Source organism: Motacilla alba, chromosome 5, assembly GCF_015832195.1.
Source record: "Motacilla alba alba isolate MOTALB_02 chromosome 5, Motacilla_alba_V1.0_pri, whole genome shotgun sequence".
Taxonomy (NCBI): Eukaryota; Metazoa; Chordata; class Aves; order Passeriformes; family Motacillidae; genus Motacilla; species Motacilla alba.
Window position 1 is genome coordinate 25,184,757 of NC_052020.1, and position 21,393 is coordinate 25,206,149.

General features: G+C 41.9%; 1 protein-coding gene across 5 annotated transcripts in view; it reads right to left on the reverse strand.

Annotated features, from left to right (window-relative positions):
- Window positions 1–237: 237 nt before the first annotated feature.
- RPAP1 (RNA polymerase II associated protein 1) overlaps window positions 238–21,393 on the reverse strand; it is a 47,755-nt gene continuing 26,599 nt past the window's right edge. For all 5 annotated transcript variants that reach the window (XM_038138104.1, XM_038138101.1, XM_038138105.1 and 2 more), the window contains 16 exons: window positions 21,044–21,145; window positions 20,056–20,223; window positions 17,595–17,777; window positions 15,742–15,876; window positions 15,385–15,564; window positions 13,259–13,416; window positions 11,772–11,942; window positions 10,818–11,019; window positions 8,797–8,906; window positions 6,765–6,960; window positions 5,688–5,837; window positions 5,104–5,246; window positions 3,123–3,927; window positions 2,197–2,373; window positions 1,475–1,531; window positions 238–725 (listed from right to left, as the gene is read on the reverse strand). In XM_038138104.1, coding sequence (XP_037994032.1) covers window positions 570–725; window positions 1,475–1,531; window positions 2,197–2,373; window positions 3,123–3,927; window positions 5,104–5,246; window positions 5,688–5,837; window positions 6,765–6,960; window positions 8,797–8,906; window positions 10,818–11,019; window positions 11,772–11,942; window positions 13,259–13,416; window positions 15,385–15,564; window positions 15,742–15,876; window positions 17,595–17,777; window positions 20,056–20,223; window positions 21,044–21,145 — 3,093 coding nt within the window. In that variant the 3' untranslated portion in view covers window positions 238–569. The remainder of the gene's footprint in view (window positions 726–1,474; window positions 1,532–2,196; window positions 2,374–3,122; window positions 3,928–5,103; window positions 5,247–5,687; window positions 5,838–6,764; window positions 6,961–8,796; window positions 8,907–10,817; window positions 11,020–11,771; window positions 11,943–13,258; window positions 13,417–15,384; window positions 15,565–15,741; window positions 15,877–17,594; window positions 17,778–20,055; window positions 20,224–21,043; window positions 21,146–21,393) is intronic.

Below are 21,393 nucleotides of genomic sequence, written 5' to 3' on the forward strand. Positions count from 1 at the left end.
CTGTGTTACTGAGTGTTTGCACAGAACACTATCTTGGAGAAACTGCTTGTATGTATATGTTAAAAAAAACCCTCTCAGGATCAGATTCCTCCCTGTCATACTGTCATTCTGTTTGTAGGGAATAGTGTGAGAAAAGGAGCATTCAAAATCCAAGGTACAAAAAAAGCAATGGAAGGATCTGGGGAAAACAGACATTATCTTGAGAACTCAGTTTCCAGCCTGAGTGAACAAAACAGCTTTTCCAGGTCCTTCAGTTTATTTAACAGTCCCGTGCCTTTCAGACACATTCGCACCTCCTCTGGGAAGAAGCAGAACAACTTGAAGAAGAATGGAGGAAAATGCTCCAACATCCACCAGAGAGAGGTCACACACATACATGCTGTCATATCTTGACAGCATGTATATTCTGCAGGGCTGGGAGCATTCTACTAGTGCTTCACTAGGCAAAGATGCCAAGAATGTCCAGGTGAAACACTAAAACCATCTGAACTGAAAGTAATTTCATCACTGAAGTATAAATTGAGCTTCTCTATTCTTCACCTTGGCCCTCTTCTGGCACAAGTGCTTTGCTACGAGTCTGGTGCTGGTGCATTCTCTGTAATTTCTTTCTGTGTCACTATCTGCAGGTACCTCAGTCGCATGGGAGGGAGCTGCTCATAAAGGTCAAATCCCAAAGGACTCTCTGAATTCACCAATCTGTAGTACAGCAGGTGCTTTTTCAAGTTCTGAAAAACAAAACAGAAAGGTATCTAATCTTTTCCACCATCTCCAACACAACACAGCAAATCTGCAAATAGTACAATTCCATCATGCCCAAGATATTTAATTACATCATTTTCAACAGAAGAGCTACAAAAGGCAAGTTTCTTCAACTAAAATTAATTTTTTTTGCATGAGATTTCCTCTTCGAAACACAACTCCATAGTCTCCTCAACAGCCCCTCACAATGACTTCTTGCCAGAAACTCAAGTGGATTTTTGAGTGTGATCAAGTAATTCACCCCAGACACAAATCACAGAGGGCCAAATAACCCAGCTCTGTCCCACAAAGGATAGATTTTGGCTCCTTGAAGAAAAGAGAAACCTTATATCTGTCCTGCTCTTTTCAGGGGAAGCATCCAACTAAGAGTTAAGAAAGATCAGTGCTAGCCACCTATTTATAACTGTGCTACAATCATCCCTCTAATATCTCTAGCTATGCAGATATAATGCTGCTTGGACAAGAGGCATGGAAATACAGTACAGGAGATTCATCTGGGTTCCAATAATCTCAATGTTTTGAGGTTAATTACTAGAATAACTGGTTAAGTGTACTTACAGATATTGCAGGCCAAAATCCTGCTGCTAATCTCCTCTCATTGTCAAATTAGCAACATAATTAAACACAAATTTCAAAGCCAAATATAAGTCTGTAAGAGTACCACATATGGAAAACTTAATTCCCAGCAGCACAAGCTGAATCTTGCAAATCCTACCTCATCCACCAACAGCCATGTCTTTCGCAGCATGCTTTTCCGAGCAGCATCTGTCTCCTGGGAACAAAACACATACTTTCCTTAATATGGTGCAGCAACACCTTTGCCCAGGGGCATACAGCACTCCAGGATGACTTGTTCATTATAATGATGAGCAGCTTGTTCCAGCAGAAAGTGCTTGAGATGTCTTATCTAAACCCTGCCTTTTCCTGATCTGAATCTCAGCTGACTTCTCAACCTTCAGGTAGACTTGCAGATCAGAGGTGAAGTCTTGTTAGCACAACTATTCACTCATGGAGGCCTCAAGGCCATAGGAGGGCTTCTGCTTGGTTACTTAAGCAAAGTCAAAGAAAAGAGTACTTTGCACCTTAAGATTGCTAAGGCAGAGGCCAAATCTATTACAAGCTCTCTCTGGCTGATCACCATCCTTATTCTTTCTGCTTATTCTTTCCCCCACACCACAGAACACATAATTGCTGACCTCAAAGATTTAGGCAGGGCTAGCTACCATTAATGAAAGTGCATTAGGGTAAAATGAACAAAAGCTGCTGCCTTATATGTGGATCCTCAAACAGCTGACATGTCCTCAACACATTTGCTTACAATCTTTGTTTTCGAGTCCCAAAGGTCAGCGCTTCATTGCAAGGCACTCTGGGCTTACAAGGAGAGCAGATGCAAAACCCAAAGACTGCAGCCCTGAAGCTCTGCTACCCATTACCCACCTGTGTTGTGCTTTCTTGGGAGAAAATAAAACTGTTCACATGAGCCACGGCCACCACGTACAGAACAGGGCACCAGGTGTGGCGCAGTGCACCAGTGACCAGCGTTCGGAAGTAGAGTCGCAGGAGATTCAGGTTATCCTCAGGAGGGGAAGTGTAGCGCTCAAGAGGCACAGGAAACTGCAACAAACCCATCCAGAGGCAACATTACAATTTTTGTCAGGGTCTAAGCGGTGAGAGGAAGTTAATGACTTCTAGAGTGCCCTTTCTTGAGCACGCCTTCGTGTAACGCGATGTCACCCCCGCGGCATGACCCCCACTTGCAGCAGAGCTGCTACAGCCCACCCTGACTGATGTGATGTGCCTTGACAAAGTGTTGCCAAGACCTCTTCAGCTTTATGGAGAGATGTTTTACTGGTCCTATCACTGCAGCTGATTTTTGGCACAGATAAGAAGAGCACTTATAAAGTAAGAAGACAGAGTATATTTGACAGCATTGCTAAATTCTATCTCTTGTGCTCTGCTCACTCAAAAGAAACAAAGTCCAACACTTGACAGACCGAATTTTCTTGTTGTTACTCAGCAGAGCACAACTCCAGTATAACTATATGCAGAAAGATGGTTGAGAGGGAAAATGACTATTTGTCTACACATGAGCAAGGAAAAAATTCTCACCAAGGTGTGAAAACACTTATTTAAGGGAAAGGTAATTGCTAGCAGAACACAGGGTGCAACCAGCCCTTCTATAAATTAGAAGGTTCTCAATTGCTAATCCAAGCTAGGTTTGGGACAGTTTCCCGTGAAGACTGAGCAATTTCACAGCTCCTGCCCTCCACATACACACACAAATCAAGGTGGGAGAATCACAGGCAAGAGCCCAGTAACACAGAAATACATAGTGACAGGCAATCACCATGAACCAGGATTACCTGCTGTAATGGCACTCCCAGCGCCCGCAGGATATTTGTGTGCTCCCCAAAAACAGAGAGACGCAGATGAACACTGAAACGCTTCTGTAGAGGTAGAAGAACAAACACTCCAAAGAGTGGATCTCCAAAGGACACGCCCTCAAATTGCTCCAGGAGACTTATATAGAGATCGTGGAAGGATGCCAAACCAGGGAGAGGAGCATCCAAGTTCAGGGAGTCCAGGACCTTGGGTTGACAATACACAGAGAGAAGGGCAGTTGTGTAGCGGTGGATTGGTGCTTCTAGAAAGAGGTCACTGCCAGTGAGGAAGACACACATAAGCCGTGCAAGTTTGGCAGCCGTTGGGATGCTCTGGAGGATTTTAGAACGCCAGGTTTCCAGCAACAAGACCCACTGCAGGTTCCAGGTCACAGTGTTGATGAGATCAAGTGGGAGAGAGTTCAGTATGGCCCCACGTGTCTCTGCATTTGTCACTTTGTTGTACAGGCTGATAAGTGGAAAGAATGGCCAGTCTGAAGGCAGGATGGGCCCTCTGACCTCAGGAAGCAGCATTGACTGGATGAGGTAATTCTGCCCTTGGTAGGATGCCTGAGAACGCATAAGGGTGGGCTGCAAGTGGACAAAGTTGGAGAGGTAGCAGGAACGAATGGAAGGCAGATTCTGGTATGATTCTCTCAGTAGGGCACCACGAGTAATCTTTGGAAGAAATGCTGCTGCAGAGCCAGGCTGTGCCAGTTTGGCACTGGTGCCCAGATGCAAAATATCAGAAAAGTCAGCTGCTTCTGGCCCACCAGCTTTCCCTTCACTGTAAAGACAAACAACAGTTTAAGAAACAAACAAAAAAACCCTGAAATGCCAAACAAACAACATATCACATTATTTATCTCTACAGTCTTCCTGGAACAGGAAGAGTAGTGCAGGCAGAGCACTCAACACCTTCTACATCATTGACCTATTCTAATACAGATGGCTTGTAAAGCATCAGCTACCTTGGTACTTAGAGGGAATTCACAGAACTATGTTTGGAGTCAGCAGCACTGAGGCTGTGCCACGAAAACCCTCCATAGAATGCAGTCTAGCGTGGAGCCTGAAACCCCTTATCCAGAGAGGCAGCCTACTTACTAACACAGACATGAGAGTGTTGAGAGGAAACACTGCCTATCAGATAAGGCCTACACAAACCAGTAAGACAATTCTCAAAACAGAAGCTTTGCATCTGACAGTGGCAAGGTCAGGGGGGAGCCATACAGACTGATAGAAACTGTGCATGTAGAGAGTGTTTGTCAAATCCATATGCCACAATCCAGACCAATGAGACTCACTCACTGTTGACCCAACAAAAAAACCAAAACACCACCACACAAACAAATCCACTAACAAATTTTCCTCCTTTATGAAAAAAACATAGTACCTCCTTGCAGCATCTTGGTTCAGCCTCCTACAGGGATACACCATGGCTAATTTCAAAGATGAACAAGATAAACTACTACCATCTTCTTGCCCGGACATGAGAGGATTCATATTTGAGATGCTCATGAGTTCTTCCAGTGTAAAGTGGAAGACATGGCATTTGTCAAATCAGCAAACTTGATTAATATGGGTTTGAGAAAGATTCATTGAGCTTTTAGGCTATGTCAAATTCTCATTTATTTTCTAGACTCTCTACTATCAGGATGGAAGATGCTAGGCCTTAGGGAGAATCACTTCTGTCAAGAATCACACAAGCCTTGTCACAGGAAATCAAAATAAATTGGTCACATTTCTCAACAGCGCTACATCAGAGAAAAATATGCAACCACTGTGCTTGCCTGATTAGAAGGCTCCATGCCAGAAGAATATGCCAGTGAGTCAGTAAAATTTAACTACAGGCCCCATTAAAGGCCAAAAATTATGACAAAATCTCAATGCCAATGTGTTTTCTCCATTTTCCCCATGTTTTCCCATGTACCAGACAAGAAAAAGGAAAAAATGCAATGCTTACGGAAGAAACTCTGGATTAAAGGCAAGATCCAGTAGGACCTCGTGAGCCAGATGCTCACTCCCTGGCAACAGACGGCTTAGCAATGCCATGGCAACACAGTGATGGAGTGAGGCATGCTGGGTGTAATCCGGACAAGTGCCTGCCTGTACAGGAAAGAAAACAACAGATAAAAGCATTTGTCAACAAGACAATCAACAAGACAGGAGGGTCAAACAAGACACAGATCTCGCTGCAAAGTGAAAGACTGGGCAGACTGAAAGAGCTAGCAGCATTCATACCAAGAGATATTTCTGCTTCCCCTGACTGTCTTAGATAGTCAGATTTTTTTTTTAGCAACACAGTTGAAAACTTTGTTCTTATTTTACCCCAAAGAAAGGCAAAAATATAATTTTTCCACCCAAAGTATTTAGGAACTAAATCCTCACATCAGTAACTGGAAAGATGTTATTTGCTAATGGGTCATAAATGTCAGCAGAAGAGTCACCAGACCTAACTCAGATACAACAAAGAACAGGGACATGAAGACCAGCTGCCAGTGAAGTCAGTTCCTTGGGGGAAAGAAATGAAAGGACTGACAACGATACCATTCTCTGAGCCAACGCTAACACAAAGTACTGCAGGTGATATTCATGGCGCAGGATCCACGCAGATGAGGGAGTCACAGAGGGAGGTCCAGTCTGCCAGCTTTGATGCAGATAATCCTTCAAGCCTCTGAAGCTCAGCACAGAGCTGTACTATAAAGGAAACACAAGTGGAGACAAATAATATTAAGGCAGTTTGTGTTTGAAGGAAAGCAAAACACAGCCCTATCCAAGGCCCTCCCCTACCTACCTCCTCTCAGATGACAATTCCTGTTGGCTACTCCAAAAGTCGTATTTAAGAACAGCCTAATAAATATCTGCTTTTCCTCCTCAGGGCTCACCTGCATCCATCATGACCATCCCCATCACAGATAACTAACAGTCACTGCTTACATTTTTCATAGCGTTCTGTAAGGCAGAAATCTGGCCAGTGGCTTAAAGTGGTTTTCCCTCATCTGGCCAGGTATTTCCATTCAGCTAGTAGCCAATCAGCTAATTCAACAAAAGGTCACACAGGAAGGCTTTGAGAAAGCTTATGCTACATATTCCATCTTTCTAGGGCTCAGACATTTGCTCTTTAGAGTCTGAAACCTTCCATGACTCACTCATTCTAAAAATTCAGAAAAAACCAAAGTAGGAAGGACCCTCTTCAGTAGCACTCATTCTCTTCTTTAATATTACCCCATTTTTCTTTGTTATATATGCTTCAACCGTGCTTTTCCTCCACTAACACTCAAGTTTTATATTCAGCTTAGCCAAACAACAGCTATTCAACTCTTCTCGACATTCCTTATAAATACATCCTTTAAGCATCACCTGCTCTGTAATTCCAACTTCCTGGTGTCAACTGAATATTGGAATTCAAAGACAAGATATTTTTCTGATCCTCATCCCACTTGTTCTGAAAGTCATGCTGCTTCTCTCTTCAATACTACAATATTTTTAAAATAAAAATGCACAACAATTTGCTTTTAACAGTCCTTCTAGCATCTCTTATTCCTGGGAAGGTACAAATACTAACCTGTCTCACAAGTATATCATTGTTCACCTAGAATTTACAGTGAAAAGGTTTATTCTCACCTTGCTGGTCAGGCCCTTGTGAATGTGAGTGATGTTATTGATGAGAAATAAGAGGGCAGTTAGGAAGGGGAAAGGTGACTTGGAGCCAACCAGACTCAAAGGAGGTTTGCCTCCAGTACAACTCAGAGATGCAATGCAGCTGACAGATTCCGGTGCTGGGGAACAGGACAGAGGGTTGCACAAAGCAGAACATGGCCTGTGTGAAGAAATAAAGAGAGAGGGGTCAAAAGCATTCATAATGCTGAGGAATTGTCTTGTTGAAATGTTGCTATCTATCTGAACTGTACTACACATCGCAGTAAAATGGAAGCCCTGAAGACAGTGAAAGCAAAAAGCCAGTGTCTCAGATGGTACACCAAGCACTACTGCCATACAAGCTAAAGCCAGGGACCTGTCAGGAACTCTTCAGCTAAATTGGTCATGATGAGCAGAAATACTGATGAAGTGATGCGCCTCTGATGTCAAATACTTGAAAGTGTTGGACCTTTGATTTTAAAAAAATATGCTGTTCCCCACATACATACGCACACCAGGCTAATAAGGCTCCCACCCACTCAAGACATTTCAATAACAAACTTGTAGGCAACACCAAAAAGCCAGATTATATCTAAAATTGACTTTGCAAAAATGCTGCCCTTTATGTGCTAATGAAATGCCTATTTTTAAACTGTATTCAGAAAGAACATAGCTTTAACGTACATGGACATGACTGTGCAGACCATTTTTGTCGTGTGTGCTCTCTGCAGGTGAAACTACAAATTCCCACACCAGCAGTGCTTGCAGGGCCCAGAGTAGATACATCATGTCTGTATAGGTAAGACCACTACAAAGAAGAGTGATCACAAGCAAGCTGCTCAATAGTAATGGGGTAATATGGCAAACCCCATCAAAGATTTGTATCATTACTCTACGGCAGAAAAAGAACTGCTTAAATGCATTGCTCTTTCTACCACTGGTATTACATGTAGAAGATGCATAAACACATATGGGGCTCACAAAGTACCCTGAACTCCTGGACCTAAACTGCCCAGAAAGCTTAGACAAAACTCTAAAAATATTAGGGCAGAGATCAGCTGACTCTGTTTTTTACCAGCCAGTATTAAGAATAGCAAGAATTCTTGTGGATGAGTTTTTATAGCCTGACCAAATCCACTGTCTTCAGACCACCACGGCAGGCAGAAAAGGGTCTAATGAGTGCTTTTGTGTTGGAAGCTCTGGTGCCAACAGCTTCAGAGCTCAGTTTCAGTCCCAAAAGAACATGGGCCAAACTGTTTGGTGGCCATTCAAACACCACTTGAAAACAAAAGTTTCAAGTGCCCTTTATATCAGATGTCGTCGGAGGCAGATGGATGCCTCTCTGACGGCAAGTCAGGCTTTTTAGACTCCCAACTCCAGAAGATTAATCACAGCCTCGTAAGAAGGCTCCCTCTACAGCAAAGACAGAATATCTGCAGTGCTGAACTGTTCCCAGAGCCAGAGCTTATGTTATCCAAATGTCTGGAAGAAGAGTTTGGTATCTGTTCTTGCCCTTCTCTGCAGGAGTTTTCAAAGCCCTAGTGAAGCTCTACAGGAGTTTGAGGATTTGAATCTAGTTAAATTCTTTCATATAAGCAGCACCACACAGAGCACATGAACAGTACATGAACACACACACTCACCTCATCATGTAAGAGCAACTCAACTAATGCTACTTGCGCTATTTTTTTAGGCCAGTGAAACCAAAGAAGAATCAAAACAAAGAGTGACTAAAATAATCTGAAATTGATATGAAAACCCCAGCTACATGGCAAAGCAGAGATGCAGCAGCACCAGTAGAAAAGGAGGAGCTGCAAACCTCTGCAGCCTTTTCTGTGAGGGGTGAGAAGACAAAGCAGGGTTTAGACACAGCCCTACTGCACTCCAGTTCCCATACCTGGGGCATATTGCACAGGGAAAAGAGGAGAGGCGAGGGGAGAGCTGTCACACAATACAGTACAGAAACGGGGCTCCCTTAGCTTCTGATAACAGCATCTTAGCAGTGGAATGGTTTTACCTGAGCAAGTCCCACATGCTGTCTATGGCTGGCTGGCTGAGAAGGGGCTGCAGCACCTCAGATGTCAAACGTTCCAGTTCCTCTAAGCAGTCAACTGGATTGACCGATGGCTGTAAAATACATGGAGAATGACAGGAAAAGAGAGTGAATGACCATAGCATCCAGTGATAGCAAAAAGACAGACTGAATTATTTACTTCTCCTGTGTTTATTACCTTTTTGCCAGACCCCATCATCTACATAGTGGTACTGCTCTAGGTTAGAGCTGGCTTCACTGCTCACAGTGTGGAAGCTGAGAGCTAGCACCTTAAGGTGTTCTCACACTCAAGTATTAAAGTGCATCCCAGAAATTCTTAATTGGCTGGAAGCAAGATATGGGATCCTTGGAATCAAGATTCCCTAAATTAAAACTTAGCTAGACTCTCCTCTCCCTACCATCTACATGTTTCCATTTAAACTGAAGATGACACAAAGGTTATCAGATCTATCTTGGGAAACCTGAGTGGCACCACGAGGGTCTCCAAAAAAACAAAACACTACAAATCAGCTGCATAAAGTGTGACTGACCTACCCATCAAAGCATGACTGTGGATGAACACTGCACAGAGGAGGAACTGTGGCTTTTAGAGAAACATCCAAATTCTTCTGACCCTGGCAAGCAATATTCCAGGTTGAAGGAACATGCTGGCAAATTTTAACACTTTTTATCTTCATTAGAATGCTGCTTTGGGATACAGAAATACTCATTTCCTTTACATAAAATCTGATTTTCCCCCAGGTGAAATCCTCCTCCAGAAATCAGTAAAACCTTTGTGAAGATGTTAACCTTAGTTTTTAATAGTCTAACAAAAATATTCCAAGAAGGTCCCAGCATACACTAATCTAATTACTATACAAGATGGGTTTTTTTGCACTAATCTATTCAAACATGCTATGTACACTTTCTTTTTTAATCAGCTAACTACAGGTAGATGACTGAACTTCTCTTTAAGTGGAATTCAAAAACCCAGCAGAATTCAATGACTGAGAAATTGTTTCATCAGTCACTCTTCTGGGATATCTGTAAAAATTTAAAAGGAGCATTTAACTCTTGCTGTCCTGGTACTCTAACGCTCAGGACATCATCACAGCCTGTAAAAGGTATACCAACCTCCAGGGCCCTGAAGACATCTTTGAGAGATACTGGCAGTTTTCACCCCAGCCATAACTAATAAACTCAGTTGCTTTTGGCAAGTTTCAGAGGAGTCGCACGAGTGTGAATAACTACAGCCATTAAATTACCCCCATACCTTCAACACAGCTCTCCCAAGTTGGAACTCAGGCATGTCAGTTGGGCAGTAAAGAGGAAAATTGCATTTATCTTTAGAACATGAATCTTTAAGGTAGCTAAAGTGTAAGACATTATTCAACAGCATCACACTGACATGTCACCTTCAGAACACTCACTTTAAAAGATGATCATATACTACAACTGTGTGTTACAGAATTTGACCTTGAATGTCAGTGGTGCAACAAATAAATTTATCTTTATTATTTCCTATCCAAAGTTCATATAGCACGACCCTTAACACTCAATCTTCCACCTAGATGATTGCAGTGTAGGTGTCCACATGTAAGCTCTCAGACCAAAGCAAATGCAAAAACACATGACTTGATTTATATCACTAGGAAAAATGACAGCCAAATAAAATTACATTGTATTTGCTTCATGCTTTGGTGCTCTGTAGTAAATCAGAACAATCACAGCACTACCACATACCTTGATTGAGACTCTGATCCCAAAGGATGAAAGGACAAAAAAGGAAGACAGATATTTGGCACTGCTAACGTATAGGGTTAGCAGAGTTAAGTGACCCTGAATGTCATGCAGCCTAGATATGAGCTGTGGTCACAAAATCAGTGCTCAGCTTGATGCCTTAATATCCATCTCTTTCAGTACTGCCTGTAAGTTCCAGTTTTCAGCAGTAATACACAAGCTGATGCTGGTGAGATGAGAAGACAGCCTGTATTTTCAGGCCTTACCTGTTGGCTGTAAGCTCTGTAATAAACTCCCAAGAAGATCACACAAGTCGTGGTTAGAGGCTGGAGAGTTTGCCAAGTTTCTGTCTGGGATAGCTGCTGAAGCATTTTTTTCAGACTTGTCTCAAGGAAGGGCTGTAAGCCTGACACTTGACTCCATGCTACTGGAGGAGGTGGGATCAGTTCACTATCTTCTGAGTTATTGCTGAAACCCAGTGGAAGAATGACACAGGATAGCAAATACACATCAAACAACTCTCTCTCTAAATCATCAATTTTAACAGAAAGATGTAGTCTAGAAAATTCTATCCAATAGTACAACTAGAGGATCCTTGCATAGCCCCACAACCCAGACCACATAATTTAGGCAGAAAGAATAAATGTAGAACGTACTTTAAAAAGCTGAAGTTTCTTCTCCTGCACTACGCTGCCCCTGAGCTATGCTCTAGCTTTACCAGCAATGTTACCTCAGTACTCACCTTTAGTTAAAGAGTTTCTTGCTTCCTACCAGAAAAAGTACCTGTGTTTGCAACAGATCCTACTGCTTTGATGTCTACCAAAACCAACCACCTCTTAATCCTGACTCATCTTGGTTTCTGCAGAGAGGTTCTTTTCTTAAGACATTTACATTCTTTACTCCCAAGAGAAGTTCCAAGCAGATTACTAGCTCCTTTCAGCAGGGCATTTGGCTAACAGTGCCCTTTATTCCCCCTGGCTTAATGCAGATTTTGACTCCTGCCTCTGGCCATGCTAGCAGGCATAGCTGTCAGACCAGACACCACTTCTGACCTTGTGTCAGAGGGAATACACCCCACCATGCAGGGGCTCACATGTGGGACAGTAAACAACTGAAAATGAGGGGAAAAAAAAAGGTGATAGCCAGGTCTCCAAACCAAAGAAAGGGAAGATGGGATGCCAGCTACTGGGATGCACAGAACGGTGATTTAGAGAGCCTACCTGCTCAACTTGGCCTGCAGCTCAGCCGTGTATCCTGCTGTTTGTGTCACATGTGTCAACAGAGTAACCACTGCTGCAGCTCGCTGCACAGACAGCTCAACCACAGGGCCCTTCCCACTGAGCAACTCAGGCAGGGACTGCAGTATCTTCACCAGCACAGGGTAGAGATCACTGTAGTATGAAATACAGAATAGATATCGTTGGAAAGGGTCTCTGGAGATCATATATACTTCAATTCCCTGTTCAAGACAGGCCAGCAAGACCAAGATTGCACAGGGATATATCCAGTCAGATTTTTAATATCTTCAAGAATGGAGAGTTCAGTATCTTACTGTGCAACAATGCTCCAGTGTTTGATCACCTTTACAATAAAGTTAGTAAAGATTACAGTAAAAACACTTCAGTGGAATTTCCTATATTTCCATTTGTGTCCATTGGCTCTTCACTATCCACTGGAAGAATATGACTTTATCTTCTTTACACTCTCAAATAATTCATTTATAAAGATTACTAAAATGTGGTTATGAGAACCATCACCACCGACCACAATAATAAAAATAAACTGAAATAGAAAAAAGATTACAAAGGAAGACTACTGCTATTCCAATTTCGTCTGAACGGGACCTACCTAATACTCTACCTCCAAGCACTGATTATCTCTTGAAAAAGCTACTTTGATTTTATTCTTGCTAAGGAATAGTTCTTAGATTCTCAGCCACACTTATAACCTCGCAACTTTAAGGAATCTCCTACTCTTTCTTTCCTCAACATTATTTACACTGCTAAAATAGTATATACAGTTTGTACTCTTTCTAAACCAAACATCAGATTGTGCCAAAGAATACAAAATGCTGCTGTGGATGAGAATCTCCCTTCTGAAACTCAATACCAGCCTCCCTTTTACTCCACTTTAGAGCAACTCCACAGCCATCTCTCTTCTTCCAATTCAATGCAATTACAGAGAGCAGATTTAATGCTTGAGGCAGGTCAGACCTACACCAGGTGCAGACCTTGGCAGTCAAGCACAAGAACTTGTCCTGACCTGAAGTTGATGCATCATGCAGTTTGTCTGCACCAGTCTGCCCTACTCAGTGTAGTGCCTGCTACCCACAGACTGCCCCTAGGTCAAGCACATTCAGTCCTGGGTGTGCTGCAAACCACGAGCTTTGATGTCATACAAGCACAAATTATTCATCCCTTCCAGGGTCAAAAGATGCAGCCCTAAAAAGCTACAGTGGTCTCCCACTGCAAAGCAGAAACAGCAGAATAGCTGAGCTTAAACACAGGAGATAGTGAACAACCACAAGAAGGCAATAGAGACAGCATGAATGCCCTTAGAAACTGAGTTTTACTGCAGGAGGCAGGAGAAAGTGAGGTGAGACACCCTGAAGGGAACAGAGACTGAGCCTGGAGAGCCCTCTCCGTGCCCCTTTTTCACAGGGTGTCCGTTGCCTCTGTCGTGCCCTCCACCGCCACGTCTCCTGTACCTGTAGAGGTCGCAGGCCTGCCCGTAGCCGGCAGCCACAGCCCACAGGCGGAAGGCTTCGGTGCTCAGCCTCGTGGCTTCCTCCCTCGGCAGAGGCACATCCAGAGGCTCTTCAGCGATAAAGCGACTTAATCGACTCTTCATTTCAAACTTGTTAAGCTGTGAAACAAACCAAGGAAAAAGAAAAGGATGAAGAACAAAAATAAGGGGCATCAGCTGCATGCATCATTACCTCATTGCTCTGACACACACAAAGAGCTGCAGATTTCAATTCAGCTCATTCTGAGCTCTTCTTTCACTGCTCAAATCTGCTCTTATTTTGTGCAGTCTTAAGGAGCAGACTACAAAGGATCACTAAATGGTCAACGGCTATTAAGAGAGAACTATTCCTGGAAGAGATGCCTAGGGGTACCTAATCCATTCCTAACACAAACCAACTACACCTAAATAATTTCTGATGGAGGTTTGTCTGCCCCACACACACTCCTGTTTTGGACGCTCTCTGCAGCATTTAACTGATTTTTTAAAAATATATATAATTATCCTTCCTTAAATAGTCATAAATACAACTCTCTTAGTCAAGCTTACATGTAAAGATGTATTTTGTGAAAAAAGATGTCTACAAAAGTACTGAACTGATGCTGACATTCTTTTGGGGAGGTCACACTAGATGGGTTTCAGAGGTTCTACAACCTAAGTCTTTCTATAATTCAGTGTTTATTTTATGCAAAGGGTACCTCCCGCCTATTACTTTCATAAGGTTAGAGAATTTTGATGCCTTGGAAATGTTCTGAGGATATTTTGGTATTGAATTAAGCATGACATGACTCATTTGCAGTTCTCTAGAAATAATTTTTATCCTCCCCTACATCTGGGTATTTTTACTTAACCATAAAAAAGAGCTTCTCTTTCCTTCTCCCACACATACAAAAGCTTCAATGTGCTCTGTCTAAACAAATGAGGCAACAATGTCTTTTTCACAGCACAAGGACATATTATAGGTAATTTAAATTTCAAATGCTTTAGAGACATCTTGTACGGAAATCAATGCACACCAGCAAGAAAGCAAAGGAGCTGATGAGTCAAAACTATAAATTCTGACACCTCTTCTACAGAAGAGAGGACAAAGTCAAATTACCTTCCAGGAGAAAGATGGAAGAACTTTGCTGTTAGCTAAAATAAATTCCTACATTGATGGTTTTGATTTAGTTTTTTATTATCTTCCACTCCCACATTTAATTGCATGCAACAGAACATATGAGAGTGTAACAGTAGCAAAGCCTGAGTGTCAGGAACCTTCTAAGCAATTTTTCCACATCTTGAAGTACCTGGAGTACATAAAACCAGAAGCAGAAAAATATCTGAATTTTACTCTCTTATGTTCCTAGTATGACTTAAAGTCTTTAAACATCCCACTATCCATCATTGTTCTCTATATTTTACAGCACAGATTGGTGTTCTGTTGACAGTAGCATTTTCCTGGGTAGCAATTTGTTGGGTGCTGTTAACAACACTGAAACAAAAAGCCTATGAAGTGCTCTTTGCACTGTAATGGGTGCTGCTCTTGGTAGATTTAATGCATTTATAGCACCAGCATGACAATCTATACGAGGAAATGCAACTATCTCTGAAGTAGAAAACCTGCCCAGAAGTTAAAAGGAGTTGAAAACACAGATAAATTATCACAGAGTTATTAAGACAAATTAATGGCAGGAAAGTTCAACCAGGGTTGTAAAACACAAGAATAGTGATTATGTCTCAGTCTTATGCTGCCTATCACTGAAACGCAGGAGTGCACAGAGCATCACACATCAATGCATGCTCTAAACATCAGTTCGTGGTCAGTATGACCCTGCTGGGCTCTGACTTTCACATGAGTGCATTACACAAACCATAAAAGAGAAGAGTAAAACTCGAGCCAGCTCATCTACCATTGTGCAGGAGAAGCATCATTATTATGACGCTGTCAACAATTCCTTCAAAACACACTAATGCACCTTCCTCACCCTGATTGCTTCAGCTTCAGCTCACAGTCACCTCCAGTCAGCTTTCTGTCTTTATTTAGGCAGTAAGGCATAGAGAACCAAGGCCTATGCAATCAGAAAAGCTCTTCCAGGAACCACTCACCAGCCTGGCTGTTGCATTTCGGCCTCCAGATGCCAAGACCCTGATGAACTTCATAGCACTGGCGCAAGCAACTCCGTGGAGACTGGTAAGCAAAAACCCTGGTTCCGCCACTTTGGGATCCCACTGAATAGGGAGGAATTCCCTGACAATGGTCTCAATCAATCGAGGACAGTCAAGCAGCTGCAGAGAAATAGCAGGAAGCACAAGTAATTAAAGGTGTGCAGGCATGCAGACGTGCAGAAGACATGCAAAACAAACAAGTTTGTCTCATCTCCTTGCCATAACCTCACCTGATCCTTCTTCCCTTTCCAAACCTTTCTCTGTCATTCCCAAGCTCTTATACAATGGGAGATTTACCTGGCTGCATGCTTCAGTGGAGTGCCTTGCTATATGGGTGAGGATGTGCAGTACATCCAGGACTACTGTTGGAACAGGTCGCACCACCTCTAGGATGTACCTCAGCCGGTGCTGGATCCTTGTCTTCAAAAGTCCCTGAAAGGTGTTAAAAAAAAAAAAAAATCTGTAGAGGGTCTAAACAAGTGCTCTCTGTACTTCAATTGCTGGAAGCCAAAAGGAGATTGCTAATTTTAAAACTATCTCTGAAGAATATGTAGTCATGAAACAAGTTTCTGTGTATTTGCAAGTATGCTGGCAAATGAGCAAGAGTTATCTGAACAGAGCAGAAACAACTTTAGATCTGTTCTGAATCACGCCACTGGAGGGGTTTGGATACCTGTGTTTTTTACAGTAAAAAACTCTAAGTGACAGGGAAATAACCTTCCCTATAAAAGACTGTTAAAACCTATTGCTGGTGAAAAAGATTCTCCTGGTCCCTGAATAATTTTGACCAGACACCACCTCCAGCTAATGCAGCACTCCAAGAGTACCTACCACATCAGAGAAAGCTAACAGAAACAGAGAACAGACATAAATTCCTAATTTGCAGAAAAAAAGAGATACATAGGCATTATATGATTTTTTTTTTTTTTTATGATCAGTGGCACTGCCAGGAAACAAATTATCAATTTACGTAAAAGTGTGATGCATTCCTGATTCTGGGAAAAGGCAAATCCATAATACCTGCATTCATATTACTGATACTTTTAAAAATTTGCAGCCAAGCAAGCTGTAGCTCTAGGCCTGACCAAGTGCAGCAGCTAGTTTAAATACTCCTTTTCCAACTGTGTGGAACAATTGGGTTGTAACAGCCAATAAGCAAGCAGGAAATGGAACTGCACAGCAATGGGAATAGAGGGGAATTTTATCCCAAATACCGTCTAAGTTCAGGCCACTCAGAACAAGCTGAATTACTCTGAACCATGACACAGTTTACAGAATCACAAACTGATCTCCTGTCTATCTACCACCCTTTTGTTACATTTTTTAAACAGTGCCACACACCTAGCAGAACACATCTGAAATCATGAAGCCTCTAAACAAGACCAAATGCCTGAGTAGAGTAATTCATGCACCCAATGATGCTTTTAGACCAAGTGCTGTTCAAACACAAGCTCAAGGATTAAGTGATGTGATCACAGGTTTTAATGACTGCAGCAGGCAAGAGAGGTGCATTGGCTCCACCAAGGCCGAGATTGAGATAACAAAGATTACTATTTTCACACCTCCTATAAAAATACAGGATTAGGTTTAAAATGTGGGAGGAATTCATTCTGAACACTGTAAAAATCTTAATCTGAGAAATGCAAACATGACATTTGGGGAAATGGTAAATAGCCACCTTATGTTAAACAAAGAAAGAGTATCGCTGTACAAATCTACTACTTCTGAACTATCTAGCAGTAATATTCTAGTTTAACTTCTAAAAGTGCATGTAAATATTTTAATAATGGCTGGAACCTTTTCATTTTTAATTCAAGTAAGTGAGCCTGAAAGTCATGTCTGTATGCAGTCTTTCAGGACATCTTATCAGGTCATCAGTGTGTTTGCTGTTGAATTCCCTAGCGGAAACTGAGATATTAATAGTACTGAAATCACAGAAGTCAAGTCTCAACATTTCTAGAGACCAATAAAATTATCCTCCTGGTAACATATGACAGAAACACAAAAACTAACAGCCAGGAAAGAGTTCTAATTCTTGTTCAGAATGTTCTTGTCCAGCATGCACAGGAGGGTGGATGTTGCAACAGCACATACAGCACTGTGCTGGGCCTATTTTCATAAAAAGATTCTGGGTCTAACTCTGTGCTTACCTTTACAACATCATATCGGGCCACATCTGGGTCTGGCTTGTTTTCATCCCTTAAGTTTTTATTTTGAGATTTCTCTGTTCCATTTAACTCTTCATCTTCCTCCTCTTCTTCCTCCTCATTGTTAGGGACAAAGGGAAATGCAGCCATCCCTTGGTACCATGAGAAAGTCCAATCAAGATATTTCTATAAGGGGTGTTAAAGCATACAGAAAAAATTCTCATAAAGAAAGACAAAAAGACAAAGACAAAAACTTTTCAGGGATGCTTTTGAATATGGAATGCTTTATTGATTCCTATATAACCCCAAGAAAACGTGAAGACAATAAAAGCTATTCTAAACATATACAAGTAGAATTCAATGCGTCTTCAGAAAAATTATTTTGGCCTTACATACACATAGACTTGGAAAAACCCTGAAAAAGAATTACTGTGATGTGAATTACATTTACTACATAGCTAAGAGAAATTTAGTTCAAGTGGAAAAAAGTAGGATTACAAATAAGTAAATAAATAAATAAAACAACTACCAAGGCTCTAGGCATTAAATGGAAATTTAGTATTTATTGGCTTCCTATTTTTGGACCTGTGTGGAACTTAGGTCACAAATAACACAGAAAGATCATGCAAAAATTGGTATGATAAAGACTGCTTGGTCTATTTGTACATGTTTGCTTCACTTTTGTTTGAACATCAGCTTAAGCAATTAGAAAAACCTCTTTTTTTGTTCACAGTTGATGACAGTGTCAGGTACTCTCAAGTTCTAGGGTAACAGCCCAACTAAGGTAATAGTTCCAATTCTTCAGAGAGGGGATTGCTCCCAAAACAGACCAACTTCCCCCAAAATGTTTTAGAAAATGAAAGACAGCCAAATCAAAAGCTTGCACTGCTTAATAACTGTTATAATTTTCTATTTCCTGCACCCACAATCAGAAACAAACACCACATTAGACAGAAAAGTAGTGGTAGACTTCAACTGCCAAGTACCAAGGAAGCACAAGCTGTTATCAGACATTAAAAAAACCCCCAATGCAATATGAACCAAACATGGTGAGTGAATGGCATGGTCAGAAGAGGCCTGACAGCAGGGGATGAAGCCATGAGTCCATCTGGAATACAGAGTTTGGGACTATAGTCTTCCTTCCACCAAGAGAAGGAAAAGCATTAAGATGAGGTAGCTGGGTCATGAAAGGAAACAAAAAGTTGCTTCTTTCCCACAGCCATTGAAGGATAAACAAAACCTTCAGATGGCATGATTTTTATGTGTGCTGATCTTCTGTGTTTATAGCGTGGATAAATCCTATTTGTCTTACAAATCCTGGAGCAGAAGGCCAGGTTTTCAACCCTGTCCCTTTCTCAGAGACCTTCTGAACTTCAGCAACACGAGACTCTAGGAAGGACTCTGGGTTAGAAAATATACTGACACAGCATTCACAGTGCTGCTTCTGGCAGCAAGAGTCAGCAATCCCCACTTACACAAGACATCTCACCATAAGCTTTGATCTGAAAAATCAGAGCACTGCAGACACTTACAAACCAGAGTAACACCAGAGGAGAGAAAAAGTACATTAAGAAGCTGATTCATAGTACTAACTACCTATGATGGGTGGGCAGGACTGCTCTAGCAGAATTCCATTGGGCTCACAGATAGAAAAGTAGCAAGATGTGGAAAAAGCTACCTACTCCTTCATTTCTCTTGCCTCCCACTAGGGATAGCTCTACAGGCCTGGTAGAAGTTCCATGGAACTTCTACCCCATCTCTTCCATCACCAGCCCCTTTGCAGTCCAACAGAAAAGCAGCTCTCAAGGAAGGTACTCAGAAGACAGTCTATATCAGACTGCTTCTGTCCAACCAGGAGTACATCTTAATCTGGCTGCTCTAGGCTGTCTAGTAGCCCTGAAAATCTAAAAGAAGTCAACCTTCTAACAGGTGAAAAGCATCAGTGAGAAAATAAACACACGAACAGGCAAAATTAGGTACATATCAGTGTGACAAAAACACGTGGGAACAGCAGAAAAAGGACAATGAGAGAAAAAGAAAACAGCATTATCATGAGGCATAAAGGCAAGCACAAAGAATATTTAATCTGTTAAGAAGCAGAAAAACTATGAAATAACAAAACAACCTAAGAGAATATATTTAAAAAAAATAAATTCTACATATACATTAGTAGTGGCCTGATCTAGATTGCAAAGATATAAAAGGAAGAAACTCAGCAGCATGCACTGAATTTAATCACAGGGCAGAGGTAATTCAAACAGTGTGAAAAAAAGATACCTGAATCCCTCAAACTGGGATAACACACTCCATCATCTGTCTCAAAGCACAGCAATGACATTCTACTCACCATTAAGTTAACATGTCCAGTAAACCTTTGTTCAAGCTACTTACCATGTCTTCTCATTCTGATCCCTGTAAACAGCTCAGCATGAAATGAAACCCAGGTTCTGAATTATTATCTTACCTCATCATCAAGTGACACCAGCAGAGCCCGGAGAGCACCAACAGATGCTGCCATGACATTTTCCACTGCATCATCCAGCGAGAAGCGCAGCAAGAAGAGAAAGCCAGCATCAAGCAGCAGACGCAGAACGCTGCCCTTCAACGAGGAAGCAAACTCTCCAGCCCTGGCCTGGAAAGTGCCAGACAGAGCCAGGGTTAAGGCTGCGTCATCTCAGCTGGATACATTTCTGGGCCGTCACATCTCAACACTTTACATCTTTGCCTCTTTCCACTTCTACTGTAAAGCTGCTAAAATGTGTGAAGGTTATTCTTCCTATAATTTATCCTCCATTCACTCTACAGAAGAACACACCTGCAGTTCCTTAGTGCAAGAAACCCTTCTTTCTAAAGTCTGCATTCATCTTTTGACTTCATCCTGTTCTGCCCCATCATCCTTCTCAAAACCACCACGTTTCTCCTTCTCTGTTCCAGTGCCATCAGAGGGAATGTTAGCACTTCCCCCAAAAGTTAGGTAGAAATGTGCACAGAAGTATTCATTTTGCTTTTTCCTCTTGGCACACTGCTCTATGAGTAGGCTTGGCTCTTTCTCACCTCCTACAGAAAATGCACATCATGAAGCTGGCTCACACAACAGGAGTGAAAGGGTCAATGCCAAGAATAGGCTTGTCACAAAAATAACATTTTTAAAAAATCAACGTGCATCCAAATTAACAAGAGAACTGAAATTGCACCACTGTTGCTGAACAGCACCTGAAACAAGCTGTTGGGAAAACAATACTCTGGAACTATCCAGAGAAACCACGTCAGTTTGCTACATCCCAACACTTAGCTTATCTAACAGTAAGGATCCTCAGTGGAACAGAATGCCCTGTTGGTGACTTTGCTCATCTTCACTGAACAGTAGAAAACAAACAACCAGTACCAGATAATCTGGGCCCTGATCCACCAGAAACTTGAGTTATGGGGAGAAATTCCTTGAAGTGACTTACCCTTTGAACAATATGACCTAAGACCTGTAGAGCCAGTGTCCTCTGTTGTGTAACTTGGCTGCGAGACAGATGAAAGAGCTCTTGCAGAGAATAACCAGCTCTCTAAATGGCAGGGGGAAACAAAACAGAAACCAAAAAACACCCTCAGCTACAGCTAAAAACAGGCCCCTTAAAATAACATTACCTGTAACACACTGCATAACAGAAGATAGAGAAGATAAATTGCAAGTCAATGCTGTTTGCCACTTTGTGGCAATTGCAGAAGAGATTCTAATCTTAGATGTCACAGGAGAAAATTGAACTTCTTAAGCAAAGGAAGGATGTGCACCTTTTTCAAACACCACAGAACT